This window comes from Hemibagrus wyckioides, linkage group LG19 (genome assembly GCF_019097595.1).
Source record: "Hemibagrus wyckioides isolate EC202008001 linkage group LG19, SWU_Hwy_1.0, whole genome shotgun sequence".
Taxonomy (NCBI): domain Eukaryota; kingdom Metazoa; phylum Chordata; class Actinopteri; order Siluriformes; family Bagridae; genus Hemibagrus; species Hemibagrus wyckioides.
In genome coordinates, this window is record NC_080728.1 from 904125 (window position 1) to 932050 (window position 27926).

The 27926-nt window shown below is 40.1% G+C and overlaps 1 protein-coding gene across 2 annotated transcripts; it reads left to right on the forward strand.

The window, feature by feature from the left end:
- On the forward strand, positions 1 to 27926 carry LOC131369956 (NACHT, LRR and PYD domains-containing protein 12-like). Of its 2 annotated transcripts, XM_058416875.1 has the most exons (12): positions 1 to 244; positions 1023 to 1157; positions 1395 to 1511; positions 8004 to 8054; positions 8288 to 10072; positions 10725 to 10919; positions 16516 to 16689; positions 21769 to 21942; positions 23019 to 23192; positions 24571 to 24744; positions 25786 to 25959; positions 26620 to 27926. In XM_058416875.1, exons 2-12 carry the CDS (start codon positions 1105 to 1107, stop codon positions 26624 to 26626), a joined length of 3078 nt encoding a protein of 1025 aa, XP_058272858.1. In that variant the 5' UTR covers positions 1 to 244; positions 1023 to 1104; the 3' UTR covers positions 26627 to 27926. The 2 variants fall into 2 exon arrangements, with proteins under 2 accessions (XP_058272858.1, XP_058272859.1); XM_058416876.1 differs by lacking the exons at positions 25786 to 25959; positions 26620 to 27926 and adding an exon at positions 25054 to 25772.

Genomic DNA, 27926 nt, shown 5'->3' on the forward strand with positions numbered 1-27926 from the left:
ATCTGTAATGACTCTTCCTTCTTAAAGTGAAAGAGTTTCTCACTCAGACTCGACTCCATTTATTGGAGTGTTCGGAGAATTAAAAACAAAAAAACAGAAACGGTGATTAATGTCATGTTATAAATGACTTTACATAAGAAGAATCCGGAGATATTGTAAATAAAACTCGTGTAAAATCAGCAGTAGGAAATCTGCGGCGGTGAGGTACAGGTACAACCTTACCTGTAAAACAGGTTTATATCGGGTATGTACTCTTACAGGCTTCTCGGTTTCCTCTCTTTAATTTCTCATGAATTAAATATTCAGAAAGTTTGGAGATTATAGTTTTATCAGTGTGGAACAAACATAATGTGTTTCAAAAATATATATTTCGTCACATTTCTGTCGGTTGCAGTATGGAAGCAGTAGTTATGGTGTGTCTGTAAGACTGAAATTCAGCGGAACCTGAACATGAATCTGTAACGTTTGTGGTGGAAAAACTATTAAAATCAAGCTCTCTATGATAAACATTCGAAAGAAGTAAACATCCGGGATTCCTGGGGGGGGGGTTCTGTGATTCTGGCCAATCACAACACACCTGTGAGCTAATGGAGGCGGGGCTTAATTTATTGGTCATATTGTATGGTGAAGCATGGTGTCCATCAGAGGAGCAGCTCAGTGGAGTTTACACAGGTTTAAATTGTTGTGCTGCTTTTTCTTGATACTAAATTAAATGACAGTGTAACTTGTTTAATCGATGAATTAAGATAAGAGCTCAGTCAACCCAAATGCAGTACAAACCTATGAGATGGGTTCTTTCTTTTTTCAAATTTCTTTTCCGTTTTGGTACATAAGATGTTTTAATATAAAACACAGATTTAAACTTGGTTCAGTTGGTCAGATTAGGGCATTTATCAGGGTGAAGCCCATGGGCTGTGTGTGTAAGTGCTGTATCTATTACATGTAGCTGAATGCAAAATACACTGTTGTGTGTGTGTGTGTGTGTGTGTGTGTGTGTGTGTGTGTGTGTGTGTGTTTTCTAGGAGTGTGATCTATTCCAGTAGAAGAGATCAGACTCTTCAGGACTCAGCTGTGTGTTTGTAGAAACTTTACTAATATTCAGAGATGGAGACTCCTGATCTGGACACAGATAATATTTCCCCACCATCAAACAACTGGTAACCTACAACATCCTGGTGTTCTAGTCATTAAACATTCATATCTAAATTGTTTACTGAGTACATGTAAAACAAATATTTTAACTCATGATTTCCTAACATCTAACAGATCTAACTAATCTAACAGATTTCAGATTTATTGTAGGTAAAATTAAATCATTACTAAATAAAGAAGTGAGTTAAAAACAGTAAAGAGTGCATATAAATGAGTAAAGCACTGTGTATTATGTTGTACAGTAAACTCCAGGGAGAGAGATCAGAATCACCAGCACCCAGCTGTATCTCCATGAAGAGTGATCAGTCTATGGATCCTCCTCAGAGGTTTAAAAATGGAGACTCCTCACTTCTACACAGGTAACGTCTCCTCACTGTTAACGTCACTGATAAAGTCAAGAAGCTTTTATTGTCAGTTCAATCACATATGGCTGATGCAGTACACAGTGAAATAAAACAATGTTTCTCCAGGACCCTGGTGCTACACAAACAACATACAACAAATAATAAAGAAGTTTGTCCTAGCTACATAAAGTGCAACTAGTTCCAAACAGTACAAAGACAAGACAGTGCAAAAACAGGAATACAAAAAAACAAAATGGAGTGTGCAAACTAGAAAAAACTGTATCCACCAGGTATCTAATAACATATGTTTGTAAACATGTATAAAGCAGCATGACAGTATGGATTGTGCAAAAATGCAGTAGCAGCGGTTGAAGTAGAGCAAATAAAATGAAAACGTTAAACATTATATTGTGAGTCTGTTCACACTGTGTGTGTGTGTGTGTGTGTGTGTGTGTGAGAGAGAGAGAGTTTTGTACAGTTCAGTCCTGGGTGTTGAGGAGCCTGTTGGCTTGAGGAACGAAACTGTTCAACAGTCTGGTTGTGAGTCCCGAATGCTCCGGTACCTCTTTCCAGATCAAATTCAAATTTTATTGGTCACATATGAAATCATACACAGTACGTCATGTAGGGAAATGCTTTTTACGACTGTCTTACATAAAAAAGAAAGAGTAAAAAAGAAAAATTTAAAGTGTGGACATGAAAAATAGGGGATATAGTTAAGAATATATAGGGAAAAGTAGGGAAAATTAAATGGTAGAAATCACAAACGAAAATAACTTGAAAGTCAAGTGTCAGATCTGCATATGCAAATATATGTATGTGTATATATATATATATATATATATATAATGTATGTATATGTAGTATCAATATAGCAGTAAATATTATAAATAATGAAAAATAAAATAAAAATAATAATAAAAATAGTAATGTAATATATAATGTAGAGAAATATAAAACTGCTATATAAAACTAAATATAAAAAAACAAATATAAAAACAAAAATATAATACACTAATATAATACAGTACAATATAGTGTATATATATAGTATATGTGAAAAATAAAACAATATAAATAAATATATGTGTGTAGACTCTATAATATATAGAAGGTACAGTATATGCATATATGTAGATAAAAGGGTCAACTTTGAAATGGTGTAGCAAATGAATACATTAAGTACAGTGTGCATATGTAAGATAAATATATAAATATATATGTAGATGTATATATAAGGCAAATATAAATGAATTGAACGGGGAGTAAAGTGTCAGTGCAGTGTGCACACAGATGTACAGAAAAAGATGTACAGTGAGAGTGTTATTGTGTGTACAGAGTAGTGCAGAGTACAAAGTAGTGCAAGTATTACATGGCAGGGTGAAGAGTGTGTGTGTGTGTGTGAGAGAGAGAGAGAGTTTTGTACAGTTCAGTCCTGGGTGTTGAGGAGCCTGATGGCTTGAGGAAAGAAACTGTTACACAGTCTGTAACACAGAGACATTCGGGTCCACAGGGACTTGGACCCGAATGCTCCGGTACCTCTTTCCAGATGGCAGGAGGGTGAAGAGTGTGTGTGAGGGGTGTGTGGGGTGTGTAAGAGTGTGTGTGAGGGGTGTGTAAGAGTGTGTGTGAGGGGTGTGTAAGAGTGTGTGTGAGGGGTGTGTGGGGTGTGTAAGAGTGTGTGTGAGGGGTGTGTAAGAGTGTGTGTGAGGGGTGTGTGGGGTGTGTAAGAGTTTGTGTGAGGGGTGTGTGGGGTGTGTAAGAGTGTGTGTGAGGGGTGTGTGGGGTGTGTAAGGGTGTGTGTGAGAGGTGTGTAAGGGTGTGTGGGGTGTGTAAGAGTGTGTGTGAGGGGTGTGTGGGGTGTGTAAGAGTGTGTGTGAGGGGTGTGTGGGGTGTGTAAGAGTGGGTGTGTGGGGTGTGTAAGAGTGTGTGTGTGGGGTGTGTAAGAGTGTGTGTGTGGGGTGTGTGGGGTGTGTAAGAGTGTGTGTGTGGGGTGTGTGGGGTGTGTAAGAGTGTGTGTGAGGGGTGTGTAAGAGTGTGTGTGAGGGGTGTGTGGGGTGTGTAAGAGTGTGTGTGAGGGGTGTGTGGGGTGTGTAAGAGTGTGTGTGAGGGGTGTGTGGGGTGTGTAAGAGTGTGTGTGAGGGGTGTGTGGGGTGTGTAAGAGTGTGTGTGTGGGGTGTGTAAGAGTGTGTGTGAGGGGTGTGTGGGGTGTGAGGGGTGTGTAAGAGTGTGTGTGAGGGGTGTGTGGGGTGTGTAAGAGTGTGTGTGAGGGGTGTGTGGGGTGTGTAAGAGTGTGTGTGAGGGGTGTGTGGGGTGTGTAAGAGTGTGTGTGAGGGGTGTGTGGGGTGTGTAAGAGTGTGTGTGAGGGGTGTGTGGGGTGTGTAAGAGTGTGTGTGGGGTGTGTAAGAGTGTGTGTGAGGGGTGTGTGGGGTGTGTAAGGGTGTGTGGGGTGTGTAAGAGTGTGTGTGGGGTGTGTAAGAGTGTGTGTGTGGGGTGTGTGGGGTGTGTAAGAGTGTGTGTGGGGTGTGTAAGAGTGTGTGTGTGGGGTGTGTGGGGTGTGTAAGAGTGTGTGTGGGGTGTGTAAGAGTGTGTGTGTGGGGTGTGTGGGGTGTGTAAGAGTGTGTGTGTGGGGTGTGTGGGGTGTGTAAGAGTGTGTGTGTGGGGGGTGTGGGGTGTGTAAGAGTGTGTGTGAGGGGTGTGTGGGGTGTGTAAGAGTGTGTGTGAGGGGTGTGTGGGGTGTGTAAGAGTGTGTGTGAGGGGTGTGTGGGGTGTGTAAGAGTGTGTGTGAGGGGTGTGTGGGGTGTGTAAGAGTGTGTGTGAGGGGTGTGTGGGGTGTGTAAGAGTGTGTGTGAGGGGTGTGTGGGGTGTGTAAGAGTGTGTGTGAGGGGTGTGTGGGGTGTGTAAGAGTGTGTGTGAGGGGTGTGTGGGGTGTGTAAGAGTGTGTGTGAGGGGTGTGTGGGGTGTGTAAGAGTGTGTGTGAGGGGTGTGTGGGGTGTGTAAGAGTGTGTGTGAGGGGTGTGTGGGGTGTGTAAGAGTGTGTGTGAGGGGTGTGTGGGGTGTGTAAGAGTGTGTGTGAGGGGTGTGTGGGGTGTGTAAGAGTGTGTGTGTGAGGGGTGTGTGGGGTGTGTAAGAGTGTGTGTGTGAGGGGTGTGTGGGGTGTGTAAGAGTGTGTGTGTGAGGGGTGTGTGGGGTGTGTAAGAGTGTGTGTGAGGGGTGTGTGGGGTGTGTAAGAGTGTGTGTGAGGGGTGTGTGGGGTGTGTAAGAGTGTGTGTGTGAGGGGTGTGTGGGGTGTGTAAGAGTGTGTGTGTGAGGGGTGTGTGGGGTGTGTAAGAGTGTGTGTGAGGGGTGTGTGGGGTGTGTAAGAGTGTGTGTGAGGGGTGTGTGGGGTGTGTAAGAGTGTGTGTGAGGGGTGTGTGGGGTGTGTAAGAGTGTGTGTGAGGGGTGTGTGGGGTGTGTAAGAGTGTGTGTGAGGGGTGTGAGGGGTGTGTAAGAGTGTGTGTGAGGGGTGTGTGGGGTGTGTAAGAGTGTGTGTGAGGGGTGTGTGGGGTGTGTAAGAGTGTGTGTGAGGGGTGTGTGGGGTGTGTAAGAGTGTGTGTGTGGGGTGTGTAAGAGTGTGTGTGAGGGGTGTGTGGGGTGTGTAAGAGTGTGTGTGAGGGGTGTGTGGGGTGTGTAAGAGTGTGTGTGAGGGGTGTGTGGGGTGTGTAAGAGTGTGTGTGAGGGGTGTGTGGGGTGTGTAAGAGTGTGTGTGAGGGGTGTGAGGGGTGTGTAAGAGTGTGTGTGAGGGGTGTGTGGGGTGTGTAAGAGTGTGTGTGAGGGGTGTGTGGGGTGTGTAAGAGTGTGTGTGAGGGGTGTGTGGGGTGTGTAAGAGTGTGTGTGAGGGGTGTGTGGGGTGTGTAAGAGTGTGTGTGAGGGGTGTGTGGGGTGTGTAAGAGTGTGTGTGAGGGGTGTGTGGGGTGTGTAAGAGTGTGTGTGAGGGGTGTGTGGGGTGTGTAAGAGTGTGTGTGAGGGGTGTGTGGGGTGTGTAAGAGTGTGTGTGAGGGGTGTGTGGGGTGTGTAAGAGTGTGTGTGAGGGGTGTGTGGGGTGTGTAAGAGTGTGTGTGAGGGGTGTGTGGGGTGTGTAAGAGTGTGTGTGAGGGGTGTGTGGGGTGTGTAAGAGTGTGTGTGAGGGGTGTGTGGGGTGTGTAAGAGTGTGTGTGAGGGGTGTGAGGGGTGTGTAAGAGTGTGTGTGAGGGGTGTGTGGGGTGTGTAAGAGTGTGTGTGAGGGGTGTGTGGGGTGTGTAAGAGTGTGTGTGAGGGGTGTGTGGGGTCATCCACAACACTGTTAGCTTTGCGGATGCAGTGTGTAGTGTAAATGTCATTGAAAGAGGGGAGAGAGACTCCGATGATCTTTTCAGCTGTCCTCACTATCCGCTGCAGGGTCTTGTGCTTTTGATGATGAAGTCACACTTAAATGGAAATTTAAGTGCATGAACAGGAAGGCAAATAAATACTAAAACACTGTAACTGTGAGATTACCGTTGGTTGGTGGTATTTCCATGAAGAGTTATGTGTTTATGATTAATTGGCTAAAATAAAAAAAAATCTAACATATAGACACAGGAAATTTTTCTTAAATTCTCTACCAGACATTATATGTTCTATATTGTTTCCTATTTTCCTCTATATCTTTTACCTATATCCCTATATTTTTTCATGTCCACACACTTTAATTTTACTCTTTTTTCTTTCTTCATATGTAGGACAGTCGTAAAAAGCATTTCACTGCATGTCATACTGTGTATGATTTTCGTATGTGACCAATAAAATTTGAATTTTCAAAGTTTTATAGCATAGACTTCATCCTTTAATCTGAGACTTAATACTGAGACAGAGAAAAGCACTGAATAAAAATTTCCGAAGTCACACAGAAAGATAATGAAAGTATCTGCAGACTGACAGAAATGTGTTTTTATTATTTAATTATTATTATTATAAGTATTTATTATTTAACGTTATTTTGATGAAATACAAGTTGCTCCCTCACAGCTCCAGGGTCTCCAGTGTCTTTCTGTGTGGAGTTTCACATGTTCTCCCCTTGTCCATGTAGGTTTCCATCAGGCGTCGGTGCACAGCCACAGATCTCTCCAGAGATGTTCCATCGGGTTCAAGTCTTTGCTCTGGCTGTGCCACTCAAAGACATCCACAGAGTTGTCCTGTAGCCATCTTGGCTGTGTGCTTACAGTCATTGTCCAATTGGAAGATGAACCATCGCACCCAGTCTGAGGTCCAGAGCACTCTGGAGCAGGATTTATCAAGGATGTCTCTGTACATTTCTGCATTCATCTTTCTTTCGACCCTGACTTGTCTTCCAGTTCCTGCCACTAAAAAACATCCCCACAGTATGATGCTGTGTGGATGTTGAATATATTTCTCATGGTCTGAAAGTCCTTCAGGTGTTTTTTGGCAAACTCCAGGTAGACTGTCATGTGCCTTTTACTGAGGAGTGTCTTCCTACTCTACCATACAAGCCTGATTGGTGGAGTGCTGCAGAAATAGATGTTCTTCTAGAAGGTTCTCCTGTTTCCACAGAGAAATGCTGGACCTCTTTCAGAGTGACCATTGGGTTCTTGGTCACCTCCTTGACTAAGGCCCTTCTCCCCCGATCACTTGGTTTGGCCAGGGGCTCGCTCTAGGAAGTGTCCTGGTGGTTCCAGACTTATTCATTTATGGATGATGGAGGCCAACGTGCTCACTGGGACCTTCAATGCTGTTCCCTTTCCCAGATCTGTGCCTCAATACAATCCTGTCTCGGCGGTCTACAGACAATTCCTTCTTTATGGCTTGGTTTGTGCTCTGACATGCACTGTTAACTGTGGGACCTATATATAGACATGTGTGCCTTTCTATCATGTCCAATCAACTGAATCTACCACAGGTGGACTCCCCTCAAGAAACATCTCAAGGATGATCAGTGGAAACAGGATGGACAAGAGCTGAATTTTGAGTGTTATGGCAAAGGCTGTGAATACTTATGTACATGTAATTTTTTTTTTTTTTTTTTAAATAAATTTGCAAAAAAATGCTTCTTTCACACTGTCATTATGGGGTATTGTTTGAAGAAATTTAAGGAAAATAATGAACTTAATCCATTTTGAAATAAGACTGTAACATAAAAAATTGGGAAAAAGTGAAGCTGTGAATACTTTCTGGATTCACCATATGTTGCCCCATGTGTGAGGGACTGGTGTCACATCCAGGCTGTAGTATTATACTGGCTATAGTTAGGGATTTTATACCTGTGAACCTTTCTGACATGATTTCTTACAAACCCCATCTGTTTTTCTATCTGTTTAAAATACATTACCTGTTCATTCAGAGTGATGTATTCAGTTACATCCCTAACAGCCACACAGAAATAAATCTAGAATTACTAGAATGAAAATACTGTAGGACTAGTGTTTTATCTCCAGTATCGTAATGTTCCTTAATCATGTGACATTTAAAGCTGTGTAAATTTTTTGTTCACAGTGTTCTGCAGGAGGCAGGAGACAGAACAGAGGTGGTCATTACAGATACAGGGTAAGATCCAAACCAACATGACTGTGACACTGACACACTGGTGTTATAAACCTCTCTGCTGTTATTAACTACAGAGTGATTAGATTATAGAAAACATACAGTAGATGAAGACAAACACATAGTGAGAAGATCATAAAGAACTATCTGTGGTAACCAGTCAGAAAAAAGTGATCTTAAAGTCTAATAATTAAAGCCCATGTCTCACCACATCTTCCTGCTTCACCATATCACAGGAACCACCCAGAATCTGCTGCTGTAAATGAAGTCCAGAAAAAGTTCAGATTAAATCTGATGAAGAAGTTTCAGTGTTTGAATGGAGTGATGATAAACCTGGGAACCCAAACACTCCTGAATGACATCTACACAGAGCTCTACATCACAGAGGGAGACAGTGGAGAAGTCAATAATGAACATGAGGTGAGACAGATGGAGGCAGCGTCCAGGAGAACAACAACAGAGGAAACACCAATCAAATGTAATGACATCTTTAAGCCTTTATCTGAACAAGACAAACCCATCAGAACTGTTCTGACAAAGGGAGTCGCTGGCATCGGAAAAACAGTCTCTGTGCAGAAGTTCATTCTGGACTGGGCTGAAGGGAAAGCCAATCAGGACGTCCACCTCATATTTCCACTTCCTTTCAGAGAGCTGAATTTGATGAAGGACCAGAAACTGAGTCTGATGGAGCTCCTTCATGTCTGTTTTAAGGAAACAAAAGAAACAGAAATGTCCAGTTTGGAAAAGGTTCTGTTCATTTTTGACGGATTGGACGAGTGTCGTTTTCCTCTGGATTTCCAGAACACAGTGAAAGTGTGTGATGTAACTGAATCAGCATCAGTGCAGGAGCTGCTGATAAACCTGATCAAAGGGAATCTGCTTCCCTCTGCTCTCATCTGGATCACCTCCCGACCAGCAGCAGCTGATCAAATCCCCTCTGAGTGTGTGCATCGAGTCACAGAGGTACGAGGGTTCAGTGACCCACAGAAGGAGGAGTACTTCAGGAAGAGAATCAGTGACCAGAGCCTGGCCAATAACATCATCACACACCTGAAGTCATTAAGAAGTCTCTACATCATGTGCCACATCCCAGTCTTCTGCTGGATTTCAGCCACTGTTCTAGAGAGAATGTTGGGTGAAGCAGAGAGTGGAGAGATCCCCAAGACTCTGACTCAAATGTACACACACTTCCTCATCATTCAGACAAACATCATAAGAGAAAAATACTCCAAGAAGCTGGAGAGTGATGAAGAAATGCTTCTTAAACTGGGACAACTGGCTTTTCAGCAGCTGAAGAAAGGGAACCTGATCTTCTATGAGGAAGACCTGAGAGAGTGTGACATTGATGTGAGAGAAGCAGCAGTGTACTCAGGTGTGTGTACACAGATCTTCAGAGAGGAGTTTGGGCTTCACCAGAGTAAAGTGTACTGCTTTGTTCATCTGACCATTCAGGAGCATCTCGCAGCTCTGTATGTGCACCTGACCTTCATGAAGGAGAAGAGAAATGTTCTGATACAGAATTGTGTCTCCACACAGAAGACAGAAGAAATTATGATCTTCAATTTAAACAAGAGTGCTGTAGATCAGACTTTAGAAAGTCAGACTGCACATCTGGATCTTTTCCTTCGCTTTCTTCTGGGTCTCTCACTGGAGTCCAATCAAAAACTCTTACATGCTTTAGTAACACAGACAGGAAGTATCTCCCAGACCATAGAGGAAACAGTTCAGTACATTAAGAAGAAGATCAGTGAAGATCTTCCTACAGAGAAATCCATCAATCTGTTCCACTGTCTGAATGAACTGGGTGATGATTCTCTAGTGGAGGAAATCCAACACTACCTGAAATCTGGAAAACAAAGTGACCTCTCTTCTTCACAGTGGTCTGCTCTGGTGTTTGTGTTACTGACATCAGCACAGGAGCTGGAAGAATTTGACCTAAGTAAATATTTCAGTACAGATAAGATAACAGAAACTGTTGTTCTGAAGATGATGCCTGTGATTGCAGCATCCAGAAAAGCAATGTAAGTAAAGCTGAATATAACTGTTCTACTGTTACAGTGTTAGAAAGAGAGAAACTGAAAACACTCTGACATGGACTTTGGGATGTTTTGACCTGAAGGTCAGATTTAGGGTCGAGTTAATCTCATGAATTTTGGTCTTTTCTAGTTTTATATTTAACATTATTGGACAGACTCTTACTTCAGTTCAAATCATCTCTTACTGTAAACTACTATTACAGCATTTAAAGGGAAATTCTTGTGTTTCACATGGTATTTCTGTTGGTCATTTTCTTAAGAACTGTGTGACTGAATCTCCATAACCATGACAACGATGACTCTGACATACAAGCTCTCACGGCATGTGGACATGTGGAAGTGTATGAAATGAAGTAACATAACAAATAATATCACATATTAACTCAATAAGAGACACAGTGTTTTATTTTTAACACTAATCCCACATTCTATAGGACGGGAGGAAACCCTACTCTTCTTAGCTGTAGTTATCTACTAACTTTATTTTAATGGCATCAGCAAATAGGCTGCAGTGTCCCTTTTATTGTCTTTTTATTGGCATATTGTCTAACTGGTGTTTGAAATTTCAGCATTTTGAGGGTGTGTTTGATCATTTGCACTAGTGTGAGTTCATTATGTTTTATTTTATTTCCTTCAGTATCAGCTGTGATTCACTTGGAGTGAAGAGTTGTTCAGCTCTGGACTCAGCACTCAGATCAGAAACCTCCAATCTGAGAGAACTGCATCTGACTGTGAAAACACTGGATCTGTCTGGGAATAATCTAGGAGACTCAGGAGTGAAGAGTCTCTCTGCTGGACTGGAGAATCCTCACTGTAAAGTGGAGACACTGAGGTAAGATCATCTCTCTGAGAGTCACAATAACTCACTAAAAGCAGTGTTGTTTTTCACCTGAAACTTTCTGTAACAATACAACATGCAGAACAAATAAGTGATAATGATTTCTCTCCAGAATCACATATGCATTAAAGAAAAAAACGAGAGAAACTATTAAATCCAGAAATATTTTTGTAGCTCAGTGGAATTTAATATCTTCTTCTTCTTTCGGCTTCAGCGGTATCCACAGCGAATCGTCTCTCTCCACCTATCCCTATCTTCTGCATCCTCAACACTTACACCCACTAGCTTCATATCCTCATTTATGACATCCATATACCTCCTCTTTGGCCTTCCTCTTTTCCTCCTACCGTGTCACTCCCAAAAGGAACCTCAACATCTTCAGCTCTGCTACCTCCAGCTCTGACTCCTGTTTCTGTCTCAGTGACACTGTCTCTAAACCATACAGCATGGCTGGTCTCACCACTGTCCTGTACACCTTCCCTTTGATTCTCGCTGATATTTTTCTATCACACAGAACTCCTGACACCTTTCTCCACCCATTCCAACCTGCCTGCACTCGCTTCTTTACCTCTTTCCCACACTCTCCATTACTCTGGACTGTTGACCCCAAGTACTTAAACTCCTGTACCTTCTTCACCTCTTCACCCTGTAATCTTACTGTTCCACTTCCCTCCCTTTCATTCACACACATGTACTCAGTCTTACTACCACTGACTTTCATTCCTCTTCGCCCCAGCACAAACCTCCACCTCTCCAGGTTTTCCTCCACCTGCTCCCTGCTCTCACTACAGATCACAATGTCTTCTGCAAACATCATTGTCCAAGGAGTCTCCTGTCTGACCTCCTCTGACAACTGGTCCATCACCATAGCAAACAGGAAGGGGCTCAGAGCCGATCCCTGATGCAGTCCCACCTCCACTCTGAACTCCTCTGTCTGACCTACAGCACACCTCACCACTGTCCTGCTCCTCTCATACATGTCCTGCACCACTCTGACATACTTCTCTGCTACTCCTGACTTCCTCATACAGTACCACAGCTCTTCTCTTGGCACCCTGTCATACGCTTTCTCCAAGTCTACAAACACACAGTGCAGCTCTCTCTGACCATCCCTATACTTCTCCATCAACATTCTCAGAGCAAAAATTGCATCTGTTGTGCTCTTTCTGGGCATGAAGCCATACTGCTGCTCACAAATTTCCACTACCTTCCTTAACCTAGCTTCCACTACTCTTTCCCAGAGCTTCATTGTATGGCTCATCAACTTTATCCCCCTATAGTTGCTGCAACTCTGCACATCACCCTTATTCTTAAAGATCGGCACTAATACACTTCTTCTCCATTCCTCAGGCATCTTCTCACTCTCTAAAACCCTGTTAAACAGACTAGTTAAAAATTCCACTGCTGCCTCTCCTAGACACTTCCAGACCTCCACCAGGATGTCGTCAGGACCAACTGCCTTTCGACTTTTCATCCTCTTCAAAGCCTTCCTGACTTCATCCTTTCTAATCTTATCTACTTTCTGTTCCACAGAGTTCACCCCTTCTACTCTTTTTTTTTTCCCTCACATTTTCCTCATTCATCAGCTCTTCAAAGTTCTCCTTCCATCTCCTCTGTACACTCTCCTCACTTGTGAGCACCTTCCCATCTCGATCCCTCTGCCTATCTAACCTGTACAAGTCCTTCTGTCCTTCTCTAGTGTCTAACCTAGTGTACAACTTATCATATGCCTTCTGCTTAGACCCCTCCCTCTTCACTCTGTGCTGTAACTCCTTGTATTCCTGTCTATTCTCTTCAGTCCTGTCCATGTCCCACTTCTTCTTGACTAACCTCTTCCTCTGAATACTATCCTGAACTTCCTCATTCCACCACCAAGTCTCCTTATCTTCTTTCCTCCTTCCAGATGACACACCCAGCACCTTTCTTCCTGTCTCCCTGATCACTTCTGCTGTAGTTTCCCAGTCATCTGGCAGCACTACCTGCCCACCCAGAGCCTGCCTCAACTTCTGTCTAAATTTCTCACAACATTCCTCCTTTTTCAGCTTCTACCACTTGGTTTTCTTCTCCATCTCTATCTTTGACCTCTGCTTACAGACCATCAGATTCATCCTACACACCACCATCCTATGCTGTCTGGCTACACTCTCTCCCACTACCACTTTACAGTCACTAATCTCTTTCAGATTGCCTCTTCTACATAGGATGTAGTCTACCTGTGTGCTCCTACCTCCACTCTTGTAAGTCACTCTATGCTCCTCCCTCTTCTGAAAATAAGTGTTAACCACAGCCATGTCCATCCTCTTAGCAAAGTCCACTACCATCTGTCCTTCAAGGTTCCTTTCCTTAACTCCAAACTTGCCCATCACCTCCTCATCACCTGTGTTCCCCTCACCAACATGTCCATTTAAATCTGCTCCTATCACCACTCTCTCCCCCGTGGGAATACTCTCTATCACCTCATCTAATTCACTCCAGAATCTCTCTTTCTCCTCTAACTCACAACCTACCTGTGGGGCATAACCACTAACAACATTCAACATCACCCCTTCAACCTCCAACTTCAGACTCATCACCCTGTCTGACAATCTCATCACCTCCAGAACATTCCTCACAAACTCCTCCTTCAGGACCACACCTACCCCATTTCTCTTACTATCCATACCATAATAAAACAGCTTGAATCCTGCTCCTATACTACGAGCCTTGCTATCCTTCCACCTGGTCTCCTGTACACACAGTATATCCAAATGTAATTTAATATCAAAAATTCTAAATAACAGCAGCCCTACAGGGGCCCGGGCCCACACACTTGGAGTCCTGGCTCACCCAAATAAGCTCTGTTATAATGTTTTGAAAACCCCAGTTTTCATTCTCTGGGAGCTGCTGCTTTAAGAAGCTGCATTGAATCACGTTGCTCAGTAACATTTTTGTGTGGTGTGTAGCCGTGTAGCGGACTAGTTCAATAAAGAGTTTATCTTCTCTGAAACAGAGGCCACACCATGTCTTTCCCCTGAAAGTCCTACACTGTAATCAGAGGATATAATAAGATGTAATGTGTTTCAGTTTGTGTTAATACTGGAGCACACTTAAATTATGGACCTATGGATCTATGGTTTGATTTCTTTGCATGTATAATTTTTCTTCCTAACATTTGGTGAGATTTGAAAAAGATCACTGATCAAATTTAGAGAACATGCTTTATAACTCCCAGTTATTGGTGTTAATCTTGCACCTGGTGCTAATTTCTCAGTCAGTCAGTGAAAGGTGGAGGGGGAAGTGTCATGGTTTGGGGGATATTTTCTGCAGCAGGAGTTGGGCCTCTTGTACAGCTGCATGGCAGAGTGAATGCAAATATTTATTAGACGCTTCTTCGACAACATGCAGTTCCTTCCCTTCATTCATCACCCAATCAGCCAGCAATTTTCATGCATGATGCACCCTGTCACACAGCAAAATGGGTAAAGAAGTTCCTTGAAGCTGAAAACATTGAAATAATGAAATGGCCAGTCCTGATAGACCCAATAGAAAACCTCTGGAAAATCATTGGTGACAAAGTTTAGGCCAACAATCCCACTACAGTCACTGAATTGTTGGAGAGACTGGAAGAAGAGTGAACCAAAATCACACCAGAGGAGTGTGAGAGACTACTCCTATGGCCTCAGATGTGCTGAGGTCATTTCAAAGCAAGGAACTTCCTACTAATTGTTGACTGTTGTAACCTTCAGAAATTTAGTTGTAATCCATGCATTCTCTAATTTTGATCATTGTGTTTCTACAAAATAAAGTTTTTTTGTTGAAGTTCCTTGGTTATTTTGTAAAACACTGTTCTGTTAGCATGGTATAGCCACAACAAAAATTCCTTCAAATGTTGAGCAATGAAGATTACATTATTCCTGAAAAATGAATCTAATTGTCTGCACAAAAGAAATCTACCTTTGGTCACTAATCAGAAAATGTATCAGTTGTAGAAAATCCTTATTACACATAATGCTCAGTTGATTAATGTTAGTAATGAAAATACGTAAGCATCATATTTCTGTGTTTTTTGACTGAGATACTATGTTCTTTTCCTCATTTTTGGGAGAAATACGCATGTTTAAATATAAATGTGGTGAGAGAACAAAAACTATTTGAAATAACTTTTTGGATACTCAGAGTAATTCAGAGGATGAGTTAATCTTAGGTGGCGATTTTAATTACACTGAACATGTACTAAACAGGAACCTTGTTGAGTCTCATGTCATAATATTAGTGACTCATTGAATAAATGAAATCCCATAAAGAATTTTTTATGGAAAAGATCATTTCTTTAGCTGAACTGCTGGATAAAGTTACACAAGGTGCTCTTGGCAGGTTACACATTTAGACCCTCTAAATTGTTCTTTAACTGGAGAAAAAGAATGTTCTGCATGATAACAGTTAAAATGATCAAAGCAATTATTTTGCTCCTAATTTGAATCACAATTGATTAAATTGAATCATGTATATTTTCACATCAGAAATATATTTTTAGATCTGACATTTATTTTTATAAACACAAAAAAGGTCTCTGTATTTAAAAATAATAAACAAAATAAAATAAAAGTAGGCCTGTGATACATGATACCAACTGTGGAAAAGAAAATGATTCAGTAGTGAATACACAAAACCTACACTAGTGGACCATATCAAACAAATGAGAAAAAAAATCTTATACTTAAGATCTTATACTTTATTTATTCAGGAAAATGATCCAATATTACATATCTGTGAGTGGCAAAAGTATTTGAACCTTGGATTAGCAGTTAATTTGAAGGCCCAATTAAACTCCATTTGTTTTAAATCAATAAGATTACAACAAGGTGTCACTGAGTGTCTTGCTTTATTTAGAACAGAGATCTGAACAGAGAACACTGAACAACTTTGGTGTACATGTCAGAGCAATAAGCCTTGCTAAAGATTATGTGGACAAGTCAGAGGACTACTGGAAAAATGATTGTTGACCAAAATAGGAATAACTTTTGGTTTAAATAAGAAGTTTTATCTTTAGAGAAAGAACGTCACTGCATTCCAGTATAAGAACCTTATACTTTCTGTGAAACATGGTGGTTGTATCATGGTTGAGGCCTGTTTTGCTGCATCTGGGCCAGGACAGCTTGTCATCACTGATGGAACAATGAAAATTGGTCATGCAGCAAGACAACGACCATAAGCGCCTAAGTCATTCTACCAAAGAATGACTAAAGAGGAACAGTTAATGTTTTGGATTGGAAGTCCTGACCTTAATCCAGTAGAAATGGGATCACAGCAGATACTGAAAGCAAAGGTTCTCATACTTTTGCCACTCACAGAGATGTAATATTGGAGCATGATGGTTCAGTAGAGCAAAAAATCTTGTGATTACGATTTGTTTAGTAGAGTAAGTCTTTTACTTATATAATAAAACACAGTTAATGATAATAAAGTATTTAATTTACTTACAGTGTTTAAGTAATTATAATAAATTATTTTTGAAATTCACCTCTCTCTATCATCTTTAAAGTAAGTCTAGATAAAAAATAAAAGATAAAAAATCTGTTGATGAAGAGTGTGTCATTGTGTCTCTCTACAGGTTGTGGGATTGTGATGTCTCAGATGAAGGCTGTGCTGCTCTGACTTCAGCTCTGAGATCAAACCCCTCACACCTGAGATACCTGGATCTGTCTGAGAATAATCTAGGAGACTCAGGAGTAAAGAGTCTCTCTGCTGTACTGGAGAATCCTCACTGTAAACTGGAGAAACTGGGGTAAGATAATCTCTCTGATGTTTATTCTTTTGGTCAGATGGAGTCTATGGGTCAGACGTCTTTCACACCATCACAGATCTGCCATTTCATCCGTCAGCTTGTGACAGCAAGGAATAAGTGTCTATAATGAACTCAGAAACTAAAATGACCTAATAGTCCCTCATCGGCCATTGATTGCTGTTATAGAAAGGTCAGTTACAGTTACATTATTTACTGTTTAGTGTCACCCAAATGAGGATGGGTTCTGAGCCTGATTCCTCTCAAGGTTTCCTTATTCCATCCCAGGGAGTTTTTCCTTGCCAAAGTCGCCACAGACTTGCTCATTTGGGATAAAATAAATTAAGGATAAAATAGTTTAATAATTTAATTTAATAATTTATTTTTATTTCTAGTTATTTAGTTATTTTTTTCTTTTCATTTTTTCCCTCCACTTTCTCTGTTTCTCTTCTTTTGTAAAGCTGCTTTGAGACAATGTTCATTGTAAAAGGTGCTATACAAATAAATTGAATTTAATTTAATTGAATGTTGAATGTAAGAAGCTACAGTGCAAAATTTAACTTGATGTGTCTGAAATGAAAATGCAGTGAAATGAAATGAAAATTATTTCAGTGACAGAATTTGAAAACTTTAATGTTATTGATATCACAATTATTGTGCTCCAATCTTTAATAACAATTAGTAATCTCAATTAGCCTGTCAGTTAAGAACTTGACATGACTGTAGTGGCTTAAAAGTTCATGAACTCTTTAGTGTTTTTATGTCTCTGTTGTCAATTCACCGAAGCAGACCAGGGGACTAGGAAGTGGTGTTCAGCAGGAATGTTTTATTGTAGAGCAGAACACACTGCAGTGGTACTATAGTCTCCAAGTCCACTGAAAAGAAACTTGTGTTACAGTTTTTAAGGCCTTGAGTGGGCAGGCCTTGAAGATGTGACAATACAAAAGCCTTGAGGTGATACCCCTCTCATTCCAAATTCTATATGCTGATGGAATGTAGGGAGCACTGTTCTGAGATTTGCATTGTTGAAATTTCTAGTGATAATAAACAGACCATCAGGGTGAGCATTCTGCAGATAAATGTGGAGTAGAGATTCTATCCAATTCTGCCCCAAGGAGTTCACATAGTGCCTGCTTAGCATTAGTGCTGGGTGGAATGTACTCTCTGATAACAAATACAATGGTGAATTGGCCTGCATCTAATAGTCACAAACTCCACTAGCAATGAACAGTTCTTGCACAGTTCCATGTTGATGTGAACACACATACCAACACCGTGAGTCTTACCGAATAGAGCTGCATTCCTGTCAGCACGAAAGAAGGTGAGCTTGTCTAGCTGAATGGTGGCTTCTGGAACTCTGACGCTGAGCCGTGAAAATAAAGACGAAGAAGTCTCTGAACTCTCGCTATATGGTCCGCTGGAGTTTGATATAGTCCAGTTTATTGTACAGTGAGCAAAGGTTTGGAAGAATAATGGACAGGAGAGCCGGCCAGCTACGGTTTGTTTTTAGCCTAGCACGGACACCTGGCCGCTTTCCTCGCTTCCCCTTCCTCGAGCACCACTTCCGACATCCCCTATCCTGGCCACCAGCATCAGACAATGCTGAGGACTTGGAGGCCTGGTCTTCGCAGCAAGCTGAGTTCATCACATCATCATACAAGTTGTTTGTTGCATGATTTCTGAACTGTAATAGCATCTGGCAGACATATACATGAACACCACTGTCCCTGGTGTCCATATACTTTGAGAAGTTGGGCTAAATATGCAAATAGCACCATTTTGGATCTGGAGTGGCCGCTGCATGCTACTGCAGTGCTCCCATATTGGAAGAAGTGTCTTTATGTCTACAAAATGAGAACAGATAAGGTTAAGCATTTATGTTTCTTGTATCCTTATTCATATTCTTATATTATGTATATTATATTCTGCACCTGTGAGGGCCTGTGTATAATTGCAGTCATCATGATGACATGCATTCAGCAGATTGGGCACAATAGCCTGGTTAAGCTTCCATGTCTGTGGCAGTGGTCTTGTGTCCAGCATTGGGCTGGTGAGCTGGTGTACCTGTGGGGTTTCAGGTTTTCCTTGAGACTTGGTTTGTTTGCTGGATCTCGGTTGTTGTAGTAGACTGTGTGGTAGGCTGTATAGGCTCTGCTCTGGCTGTTGCTATATCAACATAGTTTGTTTTGGTCTGAAGTAGTGACTCGGTTCTTTCTTGAGGTGGACACTGTCATTGAGGGTGTATGCACAGAGGGATGGGTGATGAGCTATGTGCAGATTGGACTTGAGGGCGCAGTCTCTTGAGATACTGGCATTGATATGGTTTATGGTTTTAGGGTGAAAGTACAGTCTTGGCAGTAGAGTGGATATAAATGATTCTTGCATCAGTAAAAGTGAGGCTGACTAAGAATCTCAGACTTTTAAGATATGGCCACCCATTTTTGTTGCGTTCTCAGTTCATTGGTTCCATTATGAATTATAATTCAATTCAATTCAATTTTATTTGTATAGCGCTTTTAACAAAGTGCATTCTCTCAAAGCAGCTTTACATGAGAAACCACATAAGAAAACAACAAACATGAACAGACAGACAGACAAACAGTCCTAGATGTTATCCCAAGTGAGCAAGCCTGAGGTGACTGAGGCGACTGTGGCAAAGAAAAACTCCCTTAGATGGTATGAGGAAGAAACCTTTAGAGGAACCAGACTCAAAAGGGAACCCATCCTCATTTGGGTGACAGCAGAGAGTGTGATTATATTGTGCATTTGTGTGTACTCAATTGTGTGATGCAGATACAGCATGTGTAGAATGTTATGTAAATCAATAAGGGGTTGTTGTCATCCACATAAGATTGGCAGCTTTGCTTTGAATATCCCAATCCTCCCAAAGCAGAACCCGGCTGGAGCTGGTCCATCTCCGGATGCCACTGGAGCCGGCACAGTCTCTGTATGACTCGGGATGGGTAGAAGAAGGGAAACAATGGAACAGCATTAGCGTAGCTGCTGTTCATAATATTAGCAGCACTAGATGATAATGTGCATTTAATCAGATGTACTGGAGCACAAGGTTATGGGATGTGTTAGATGTTTGCCAGGATAAAGAGATAAGTCTTTAATCTACATTTAAACTGGGAGACTGTGTCTGAGCCCCGAACACTGTCAGGAAGACTATTCCAAAGTTTAGGAGCTAAATATGAAAACGCTCTACCCCCTTTTGTGGACTTTGATGGGAACTACTAGGAGTCCGGAGTTTTGTGATCTTAAAGAGCGTGGTGGATTGTAACGTGTTAGAAGACTGGAGAGATAGGTGGGAGCTAAACCAATTAGAGCCTTGTACGTAAGTAGAGCTAATTTATAGTCAATTCTATAGCCAGGTAGCCAGTGCAGGGATGATAATATTGGGGTTATATGATCATATTTTCTTGATCTGGTAAGAACTCTGGCGGCTGCATTCTGGACTAACTGTAGCTTGTTTATTGAAGATGCAGGACAAACACCTAGTAATGCATTACAGTAGTCCAGTCTGGAGGTCAGGAATGCATGAACTAGCTTTTCTGCATCAGATACAGATAAAATGTTCTTAAGCTTGGCAATATTTCTAAGATGGAAGAAGGCTGTTTTTGTAATATTGGAAATATGATTTTCAAAGGATAAGTTGCTGTCTAATATTACACCCAGGTCTTTCACTGTTGAGCGAGTAGTAACAGTACATCCTTCTAGATGTAAGCTGAATTGCGAGAGCTTCTGTGTACTGGGTTTTGTACCAATAAGTAATATCTCTGTCTTATCAGAATTTAGTAATAGAAAATTATCGGTCATCCAATCTTTAATATCTTTAACACACTCAGTTAGTCTAGACAAATTAGATATTTCATCTGGTTTTGATGAGATATATAACTGGGTATCATCGGCATAACAATGGAAACTAATCCCATGCCTTCTAATGATGTCACCCAATGGAAGCATGTATACCGAGAAAAGCAGAGGTCCTAAAACTGACCCTTGTGGAACCCCGTATTTCACTGGCACTACACTGGACAGTTCTCCATTTAAATCTACAAAGTGGTATGGATCAGACAGGTAGGATCTAAACCATTTTAATGCCTGTCCCTGTGATTTTGTAAGCGATCTAAGAGAATGTTATCATCTATTGTGTCGAATGCAGCACTAAGATCAAGCAGGACTAAAATGGAGATGCAGCCTTGGTCCGAAGCTAAAATGTTGCTTGGGGTACCAAGGTTTTCCTTAGACAGGTCAAGGGCTTTATTAGTAGATGGACACCATACTTTTGTTGTTTGAATTGGGCTATGGTGGGAATTGTTCTGCACCTAGGGAACTCTGTGTTATCTGTAGGGCTGGTTCTGGTGGTGCTTGTGGGTTAAGTAGCATCAGGGATTCAGGCTTTGGTGTTGTTTGTACTGCTTTCTATGGAACTCATTTTTCACTTCAGAACCAAAGAAAATGAGTTGATAGTCAGATGGGGGTGGGCAGTGGGGTAGGGGCAAACACTTTTTGATTGACTCATGTTTAAGGGTTAATTAAAATACCAGATTAATTCAGGACAGTTTTTTTTAGATATGTTGCTGGTAGGTCTCTGGTGAGGGCTGATTTAAACGGTTACATTTAAAAAGAGTGTGAAACGGAGCAGGTAGGTAAAGTCATGGACTATATTAGCTAATTAATATCCAGTACCTTTAGAGAAGCGTGCTTTTTTTACTTTTTGTTTCTGGTTGTCTTTAGAATTAATCTAAATCTCGGTATTTTACTTCATTTAACTGGTAAAAAATCTAAGAGGTCTTACAAGTCATATGCTTTCTCTTTCTCTAATTAAATTTGGTGGTCAGCCTGCAGTTTTCTGTTCACCTTCAGCTGTTTATAGTTTAATATCACACACAATACATAGGAGAATATAAATCTAACACTAAGTGTGATCATTTTAATGACATTGTTAATTAAAATAAACACATAATATTAAATCCTTGTGTCATTCTGAATAATAAATTCATTTACAAACAAAACGCATCTGCAAAGTAAGTCTTAAATATCTGTTGATAAAGAGTGTGTCATTGTGTCTCTCTACAGGTTTTGGGATTGTGGTGTCTTAGATAAGGGCTGTGCTGCTCTGACCTCAGCTCTGAGATCAAACCCCTCACACCTGAGATACCTGGATCTGTCTGAGAATAATCTAGGAGACTCAGGAGTGAAGAGTCTCTCTGCTGTACTGGAGAATCCTCACTGTAAACTGGAGACACTGGAGTAAGATCATATTTTTAATCATTAATGATAAATCACAGTGGCGGACCGTGCGTTTCGCACCTAGGCCTTCACTGGTGTCCTTCCTGAATTGATCCACTTCTATACCATCATTATGACGCCACTGCAATAGATACTAATCAACCGTTAAATAGCAAAGTAAAAAAGAAATTAGTCTACAGTATTTCACATCTCTCAAGGAACAGTCCATTTTATTACAGTCCACCTTGAAAATGCATTTGTAAGGATGTCTGCAACCAAATCGATTTCTTCTCCTCTGTCAGCCATTGTGAGTTAAAATATATATATTTTATTTAGTTTGTGCGGTTCACTTCCTCTGACTACTCCAATTATCCAATCAAAGGACGGGAAATTGCTGACATAATCATATGCCTGCTAGATGGCATCAACTCGAAATCTGATTGGTTAAAGTAACAGTTTCATTGCCACTTATTTTAAGCTCCGGGCGCCTGCACTATTGATTCTAAAGGCCTTAAGGCTGGGCAACACATGATGTCAGCCACTAGCTAAAATATGATTGGATAAATACTCTTATCATAAATATACACTACTGGAAGCAGCGCAACCGAGAGAAAAGCTATGAAATGTAGAGAATAGACTACTGGGAATAATTTAATACACATTCAAGTCATTGATTCAGATCACTTCTGTTTAGGCCAGCAGAGAAGGACTTGCTGGCCCTGACGGTCCACCATCCAGGTCATAATAATAGATAAAGACATTCTGACACACCAATGATCTAACAACTTCTTCAAAAACTAATTAGAGTCTAATCATGTTTTAGGTCTGATTACTGACAGTCTGATCTTCTCAAGAAAGATCTGTTCATGTGAACACTGATTAAAAACAGATATTTTGTTGAGATGTGAAGCAGGGAAAAGTTACTGAAAATATTTACATTCAAATTTTATTTCTCCCATATAAAACTGTATATACAGTATGACATGTTGTGAAGTACTTTTGTAAAATTCTTGTGTTGCCTGTGCTCTAGTACTGATCAAACTCTAGAAACATCCCTGTGTACAACCAGTGAAGAGTGTCATTGTGTCTCTCTACAGGTTGTGGGATTGTGGAGTCTCAGATGAAGGCTGTGCTGCTCTGACTTCAGCTCTGAGATCAAACCCCTCACACCTGAGATACCTGAATCTGTCTGATAATAAACTAGGAGACTCAGGAGTGAAGAGTCTCTCTGCTGTACTGGAGAATCCTCACTGTAAACTGGAGATATTGAGGTAAGATCATCTCTCTGAGAGTCACATGACCTGCTCCTCAGTAAGACACATGCTCTAATAGTGAGACTGGAGCAGAGGTTTAAGGTTCATCATCAATGTCCTGAGGAGGAAGATTGTTTCTTTTCACTGCACACTGATGATGTTTCACAGACTTTCATGTAAAACCATGCCATTTTTCTCTATAGTTCTTTTTCTAAGGTCCTAAAATGGACTAGTATTATTCCACATTTTGTGATAAATAATGTCTATGAGTAAAACCACTTTCTTCAATTATGTGAGAAATACACCTCTATTCTCTAAATATTAATGTGACAAGGTAGAACAAAAAACTATTTGAAATAACTTTTTGGATACTCAGAGTAATTCAGAGGATGATGAGTTAATCTTAGGTGGGGATTTTAATTACACTGAACATGTACTAAACAGGAACCTTGTTGAGCCTCATGTCATAATATTAGTGACTCACTGAATAAATGAAATCTCATGAGATTGTTGCTGTGTGCAGTGAAAATATTAGAAAGTTAATTAATAGAAATATAAGACATTGCTGAAATCACTAGAGTTTTGACCCAAAATGAAAGTCTTAAGGACTTTCTTTAGCTGAGCTGCTGGATATAGTTACACAAGGTCAGGTCACACTTTCAGAATATAGAACTGATTGATGACCCTCTAAATTTTTCTTTATTTGGAGAAAAAGTATGGGCACTGCATGACAATGGTTAAAATGATCATCATAATTATTTTTCTCGTAATTTTTGTAATCACATTTAATAATCCAATTAATATCAGTTACATTTTTAAATTTCACTTGAGCATATTAATTACCCTTTTTTTTTCTTTTTTTTTTTTTACAGCCAAATCAATGAAATGTTATAAACAGAACAGAAATGTGGTTGGTCTCTGTATTTAAAAATATAAAATATATATAAGAAAATATAAAGTTTTGTTCAAATATAAAAAAAAATGGGCTTGTTTTATATAAATGTTAATAAAAAACTAAATGATAATAAGATTCCACTGTGGAAAATAAAATGTATTAAGTAATGAATACACAAAACCTTCAAATCATCTCTCTCCACCTATTCACCTAAAATTCAGTGTATGTAAATTTGACAGTAACTGATGAAATACAGTGATATGAATATAAAATGGCTGTTACAAATATTGTTAATTAATAAGATATATAAAAACATTGTAATAAAATTTACTAACACTCAGTGTGCTCATTTTAATGACATTGTTCATTAGAATAATAATAATACAATTAATAATAAAATCAAATGAATAATAAAATCATTTACACAAACATCATCTTTAAAGTAAGTCTTAAACTAAGATAATCTGGTGATGAAGAGTGTGTCATTGTGTCTCTATACAGGTTGCGTAGTTGTGGAGTCTCAGATGAAGGCTGTGCTGCTCTGACTTCAGCTCTGAGATCAAACCCCTCACACCTGAGAGAACTGAATCTGACCTGGAATAATCTAGGAGACTCAGGAGTGAAGAGTCTCTCTGCTGTACTGGAGAATCCTCACTGTAAACTGGAGAAACTGGTGTAAGATCATATTTTAAAACATTAATGATAAATCATGGTCTAATCTTCATCCAGGTCATAATAATAGATAAAGACATTCTGTATAAATAACAGTCACAGTTGTTCTTGTCAATACTGAATAAACCATTTACACTTTCACAGTCTGGGTTTAAAAAATACACCAATGAACTAACAACTTCTCCAAAAACTAATTAGAGTCTGACCCTGTTTTAGGTCTGATTACTGACAGTCTGATCTTCTCATGCAAGATCTGTTCATGTGAACACTGAACACAACTTTTGTTGAGATGTAATGTCACTGTGCATGCAGGTCCAGACCACCAGAGGGAGCCCTCGCCTGAATATTGACTGTGTAAACCTGGTTTCCGGTTTCTAGGGCTTTTAAGCAGCATGCTCCCTCGATTGTACACGAAGTATCGTTTCCTTGCGTCACATACAAAGCCTTGCATATTGCCTGATTTATCTTTGATGTGTATGATCCTTGCCTGTCTGCCTAGATGACGAGTTTCGGTTTCTGTTTATGTTTTGATTGCCTAGTGTTTTGCTTTTCCGGTTTTGACCCTTTGCCTGCTTACCTGTTTATGATTCTGCCCGCTGTCATCAATAAACATCCGCTTATGGATTCATGCTTCCAGCGAGTCCTTACATGTAAAAAGTTACTGAAAACATTTAAATTAAAATGTTATTAATCACATACACAGCAATGCATAGTACAACATGTGGTTAAATGCTTTTTAACTGTCCATGATTTAAAAGTAGAATAAAATAAAATGAAAAGAATAAAAAATTCCACAATACGACATTTTAGCTGAGGACTGTGAAACCACCACACTAACACGTATTTCTGTGTTAAAATACTAAATACAAAAATACTAGTTGTGGATTTAAGGGATTCTGTTGATTTATTCTTTTAACTGTGTCAGCTATAAAAGTTTAAAAATATTTTACAGTGAATTTAAATGTAAAATTTAACTAATGAAATGCCTCACATTATATTTTACATAGCATATAATTGACACATTGCCATTGTGTCTCTCTACAGGTTGTGGGGTTGTGGAGTCTCAGATGAAGGCTGTGCTGCTCTGACTTCAGCTCTGAGATCAAACCCCTCACACCTGAGATACCTGAATCTGTCCAGGAATAATCTAGGAGACTTGGGAAAGAAGCTGCTCTCTGATCTTAAGGATGATGAACATTACAAACTACAGACTCTGATGTGAGTAATGACCTTTTAATAAAAGTTCAGCCTCATTATCATTAGTTGTACATTTCTCTTTATTTCCAATAAATATCAGATTATCAGGTTAGGAAATAAAACCAGTTTTAGAAAATGTCACTATATTCTATTTAATGTGAATTTTTCTAACAATTGTCTTTAATGGTGTTTTGTGTTCAGTAAAGTGTGTTGATTTAAAATTCATGTGAAGACAGAAAACAGGGATTCAGACAGAGTCTACAAAATGTCCCAAATGAGTGCATGAGAGTGATTGTAAATGAACATTGTGTCTTCTGTCATTCCTGTAAAATTCACCTCAGCTTCTTCTTAAAGTCTGCACTTAAATATAAATGTAGAACAAGAACTAAATGACACAGTAGTGTTCGTTATTTAAAAAAGCTCCTGTGATTGGATAAGAGCAGTGATGTGATGGGTAAATATCTGCTCATTATCCTGTTAGAACTTGTGGAAGTTCTCATTTGTTCTAGCTAAATGTTAGAACACAGATGTTAGTAAGAATGAAGAAATGTTGAATGATTAATTATAAACAGGAGATGATGATGTTTCTCTTGGAGCAGAGATGATTACATGATGTTGATCATGAAGTACCACAGTCCACTTTGTGCTGATTAATTCACATCTTTTTTCCTTTATATTCAGGCTGTAATGAATATCTGTGTGTGATGAAGAATCCAGTGTTCCTGCATGTTGGGGAATAGAGAAGATGTTTATAAACACATCAGTCATTTAGTTATAACACATTAAACAGATTCAGAGAAGTGAGAAGTGTGTGTTCATCATGCAGAGTGAATCAGACTGTACACAATTCTACACTGAGTGTATAACAACCTCTGATCCCTGGATAAAATTCCCTGGATCTCAATCCCATAAAAACCTGAAGGATTATTTAGAACAGCATGTGAAAAACCACACAAACTCGAGCTGAACCCAGTCAGTGGAAGAGAGAAATAAAATGGACAGGAACAGTTTAAGGACATTGGTGGAATTCTCACCTGATAGAATTGGAGTTTATCTGATGAGTTCATCTGAGCAGTTCATCAAAGGCAGTTTGCCAGAGAAATTACCACCTTTTCTGTTCCTCTCCCAATGAGGATCAGGATTTGCATCACAGGGAAGTTTAACTGCACAGTGAGGAGATATTTGATTGTGTTAGAAAATCTGTCGGCCTTTTTATTGTCATCCTTTCTATCTGTCCAAACAGACTGCCATGTGAATACATTTGACATCCTTTTTGAATAGTAATGATTGCATTGTGGGTAAACGGCAGCAGAAAGAACAGATATTGCTGCTGGTAAGTTGGGCGGTCTGCAATAAAATTTATTAAGATTCTGTTTTTATTGAATTGCAATATATGTATATAATTCATAACTATTGTAAAGTATCCTACTTGTTGTATAACTGGCGTTTTATAGAAATTTATGCTTATTTATAACTTTTATTTCCTTACATTGTTTTGTAGCCTGTGCAGTTAATTATTGATGTTTCATAATTTGTTCTTTGTCTTAAGAATTTACATGCATAACCACGGATAACGTGTTGTAGAATAAAGTTGAAGATGAATAACAGGGTTTTTAACTATGATGGTGTAGAGGTTACTGCTGTATTATTATTTTTCCTTTAATATGAATTAAAAGGGGTGGCAGCGTGGCTTAGTGGTTAGCATGTTTGCCTTATACCTCCAGCGTCCTGGGTTCAAGTCTTGCTCCCTCTCACTGTGTGTGTGGAGTTTGCATGTTCTCCCCGTGCTTGGACAGTTTCCTCCCACAGTCCAAAGACATGCTTCTAGGCTGACTGGAGTCTCTAAAGTGAATGTGTGTGTGCTCAGCAATGGGTTGGCACACTGTCCAGGGTGTATCCTGCCTTGAGGCTCCCCGTGACCTGTGGATAGTTCGGATAAACGGTACAATGAAATGAATAAAAAGGGTGAAACCTGTTTATTATCTGTA

Bases quoted from the DNA above. Each gene is read 5' to 3' on its own strand.
- LOC131369956 (XM_058416875.1), top strand. From the start codon at position 1,105: ATGGAGACTCCTGATCTGGACACAGATAATATTTCCCCACCATCAAAC. The intron at 1,512-8,003 runs GTAACGTCTCCT...TTTTGTTCACAG, and splicing joins GACTCCTCACTTCTACACAG to TGTTCTGCAGGAGGCAGGAG. The intron at 8,055-8,287 runs GTAAGATCCAAA...ACCATATCACAG, and splicing joins GTGGTCATTACAGATACAGG to GAACCACCCAGAATCTGCTG.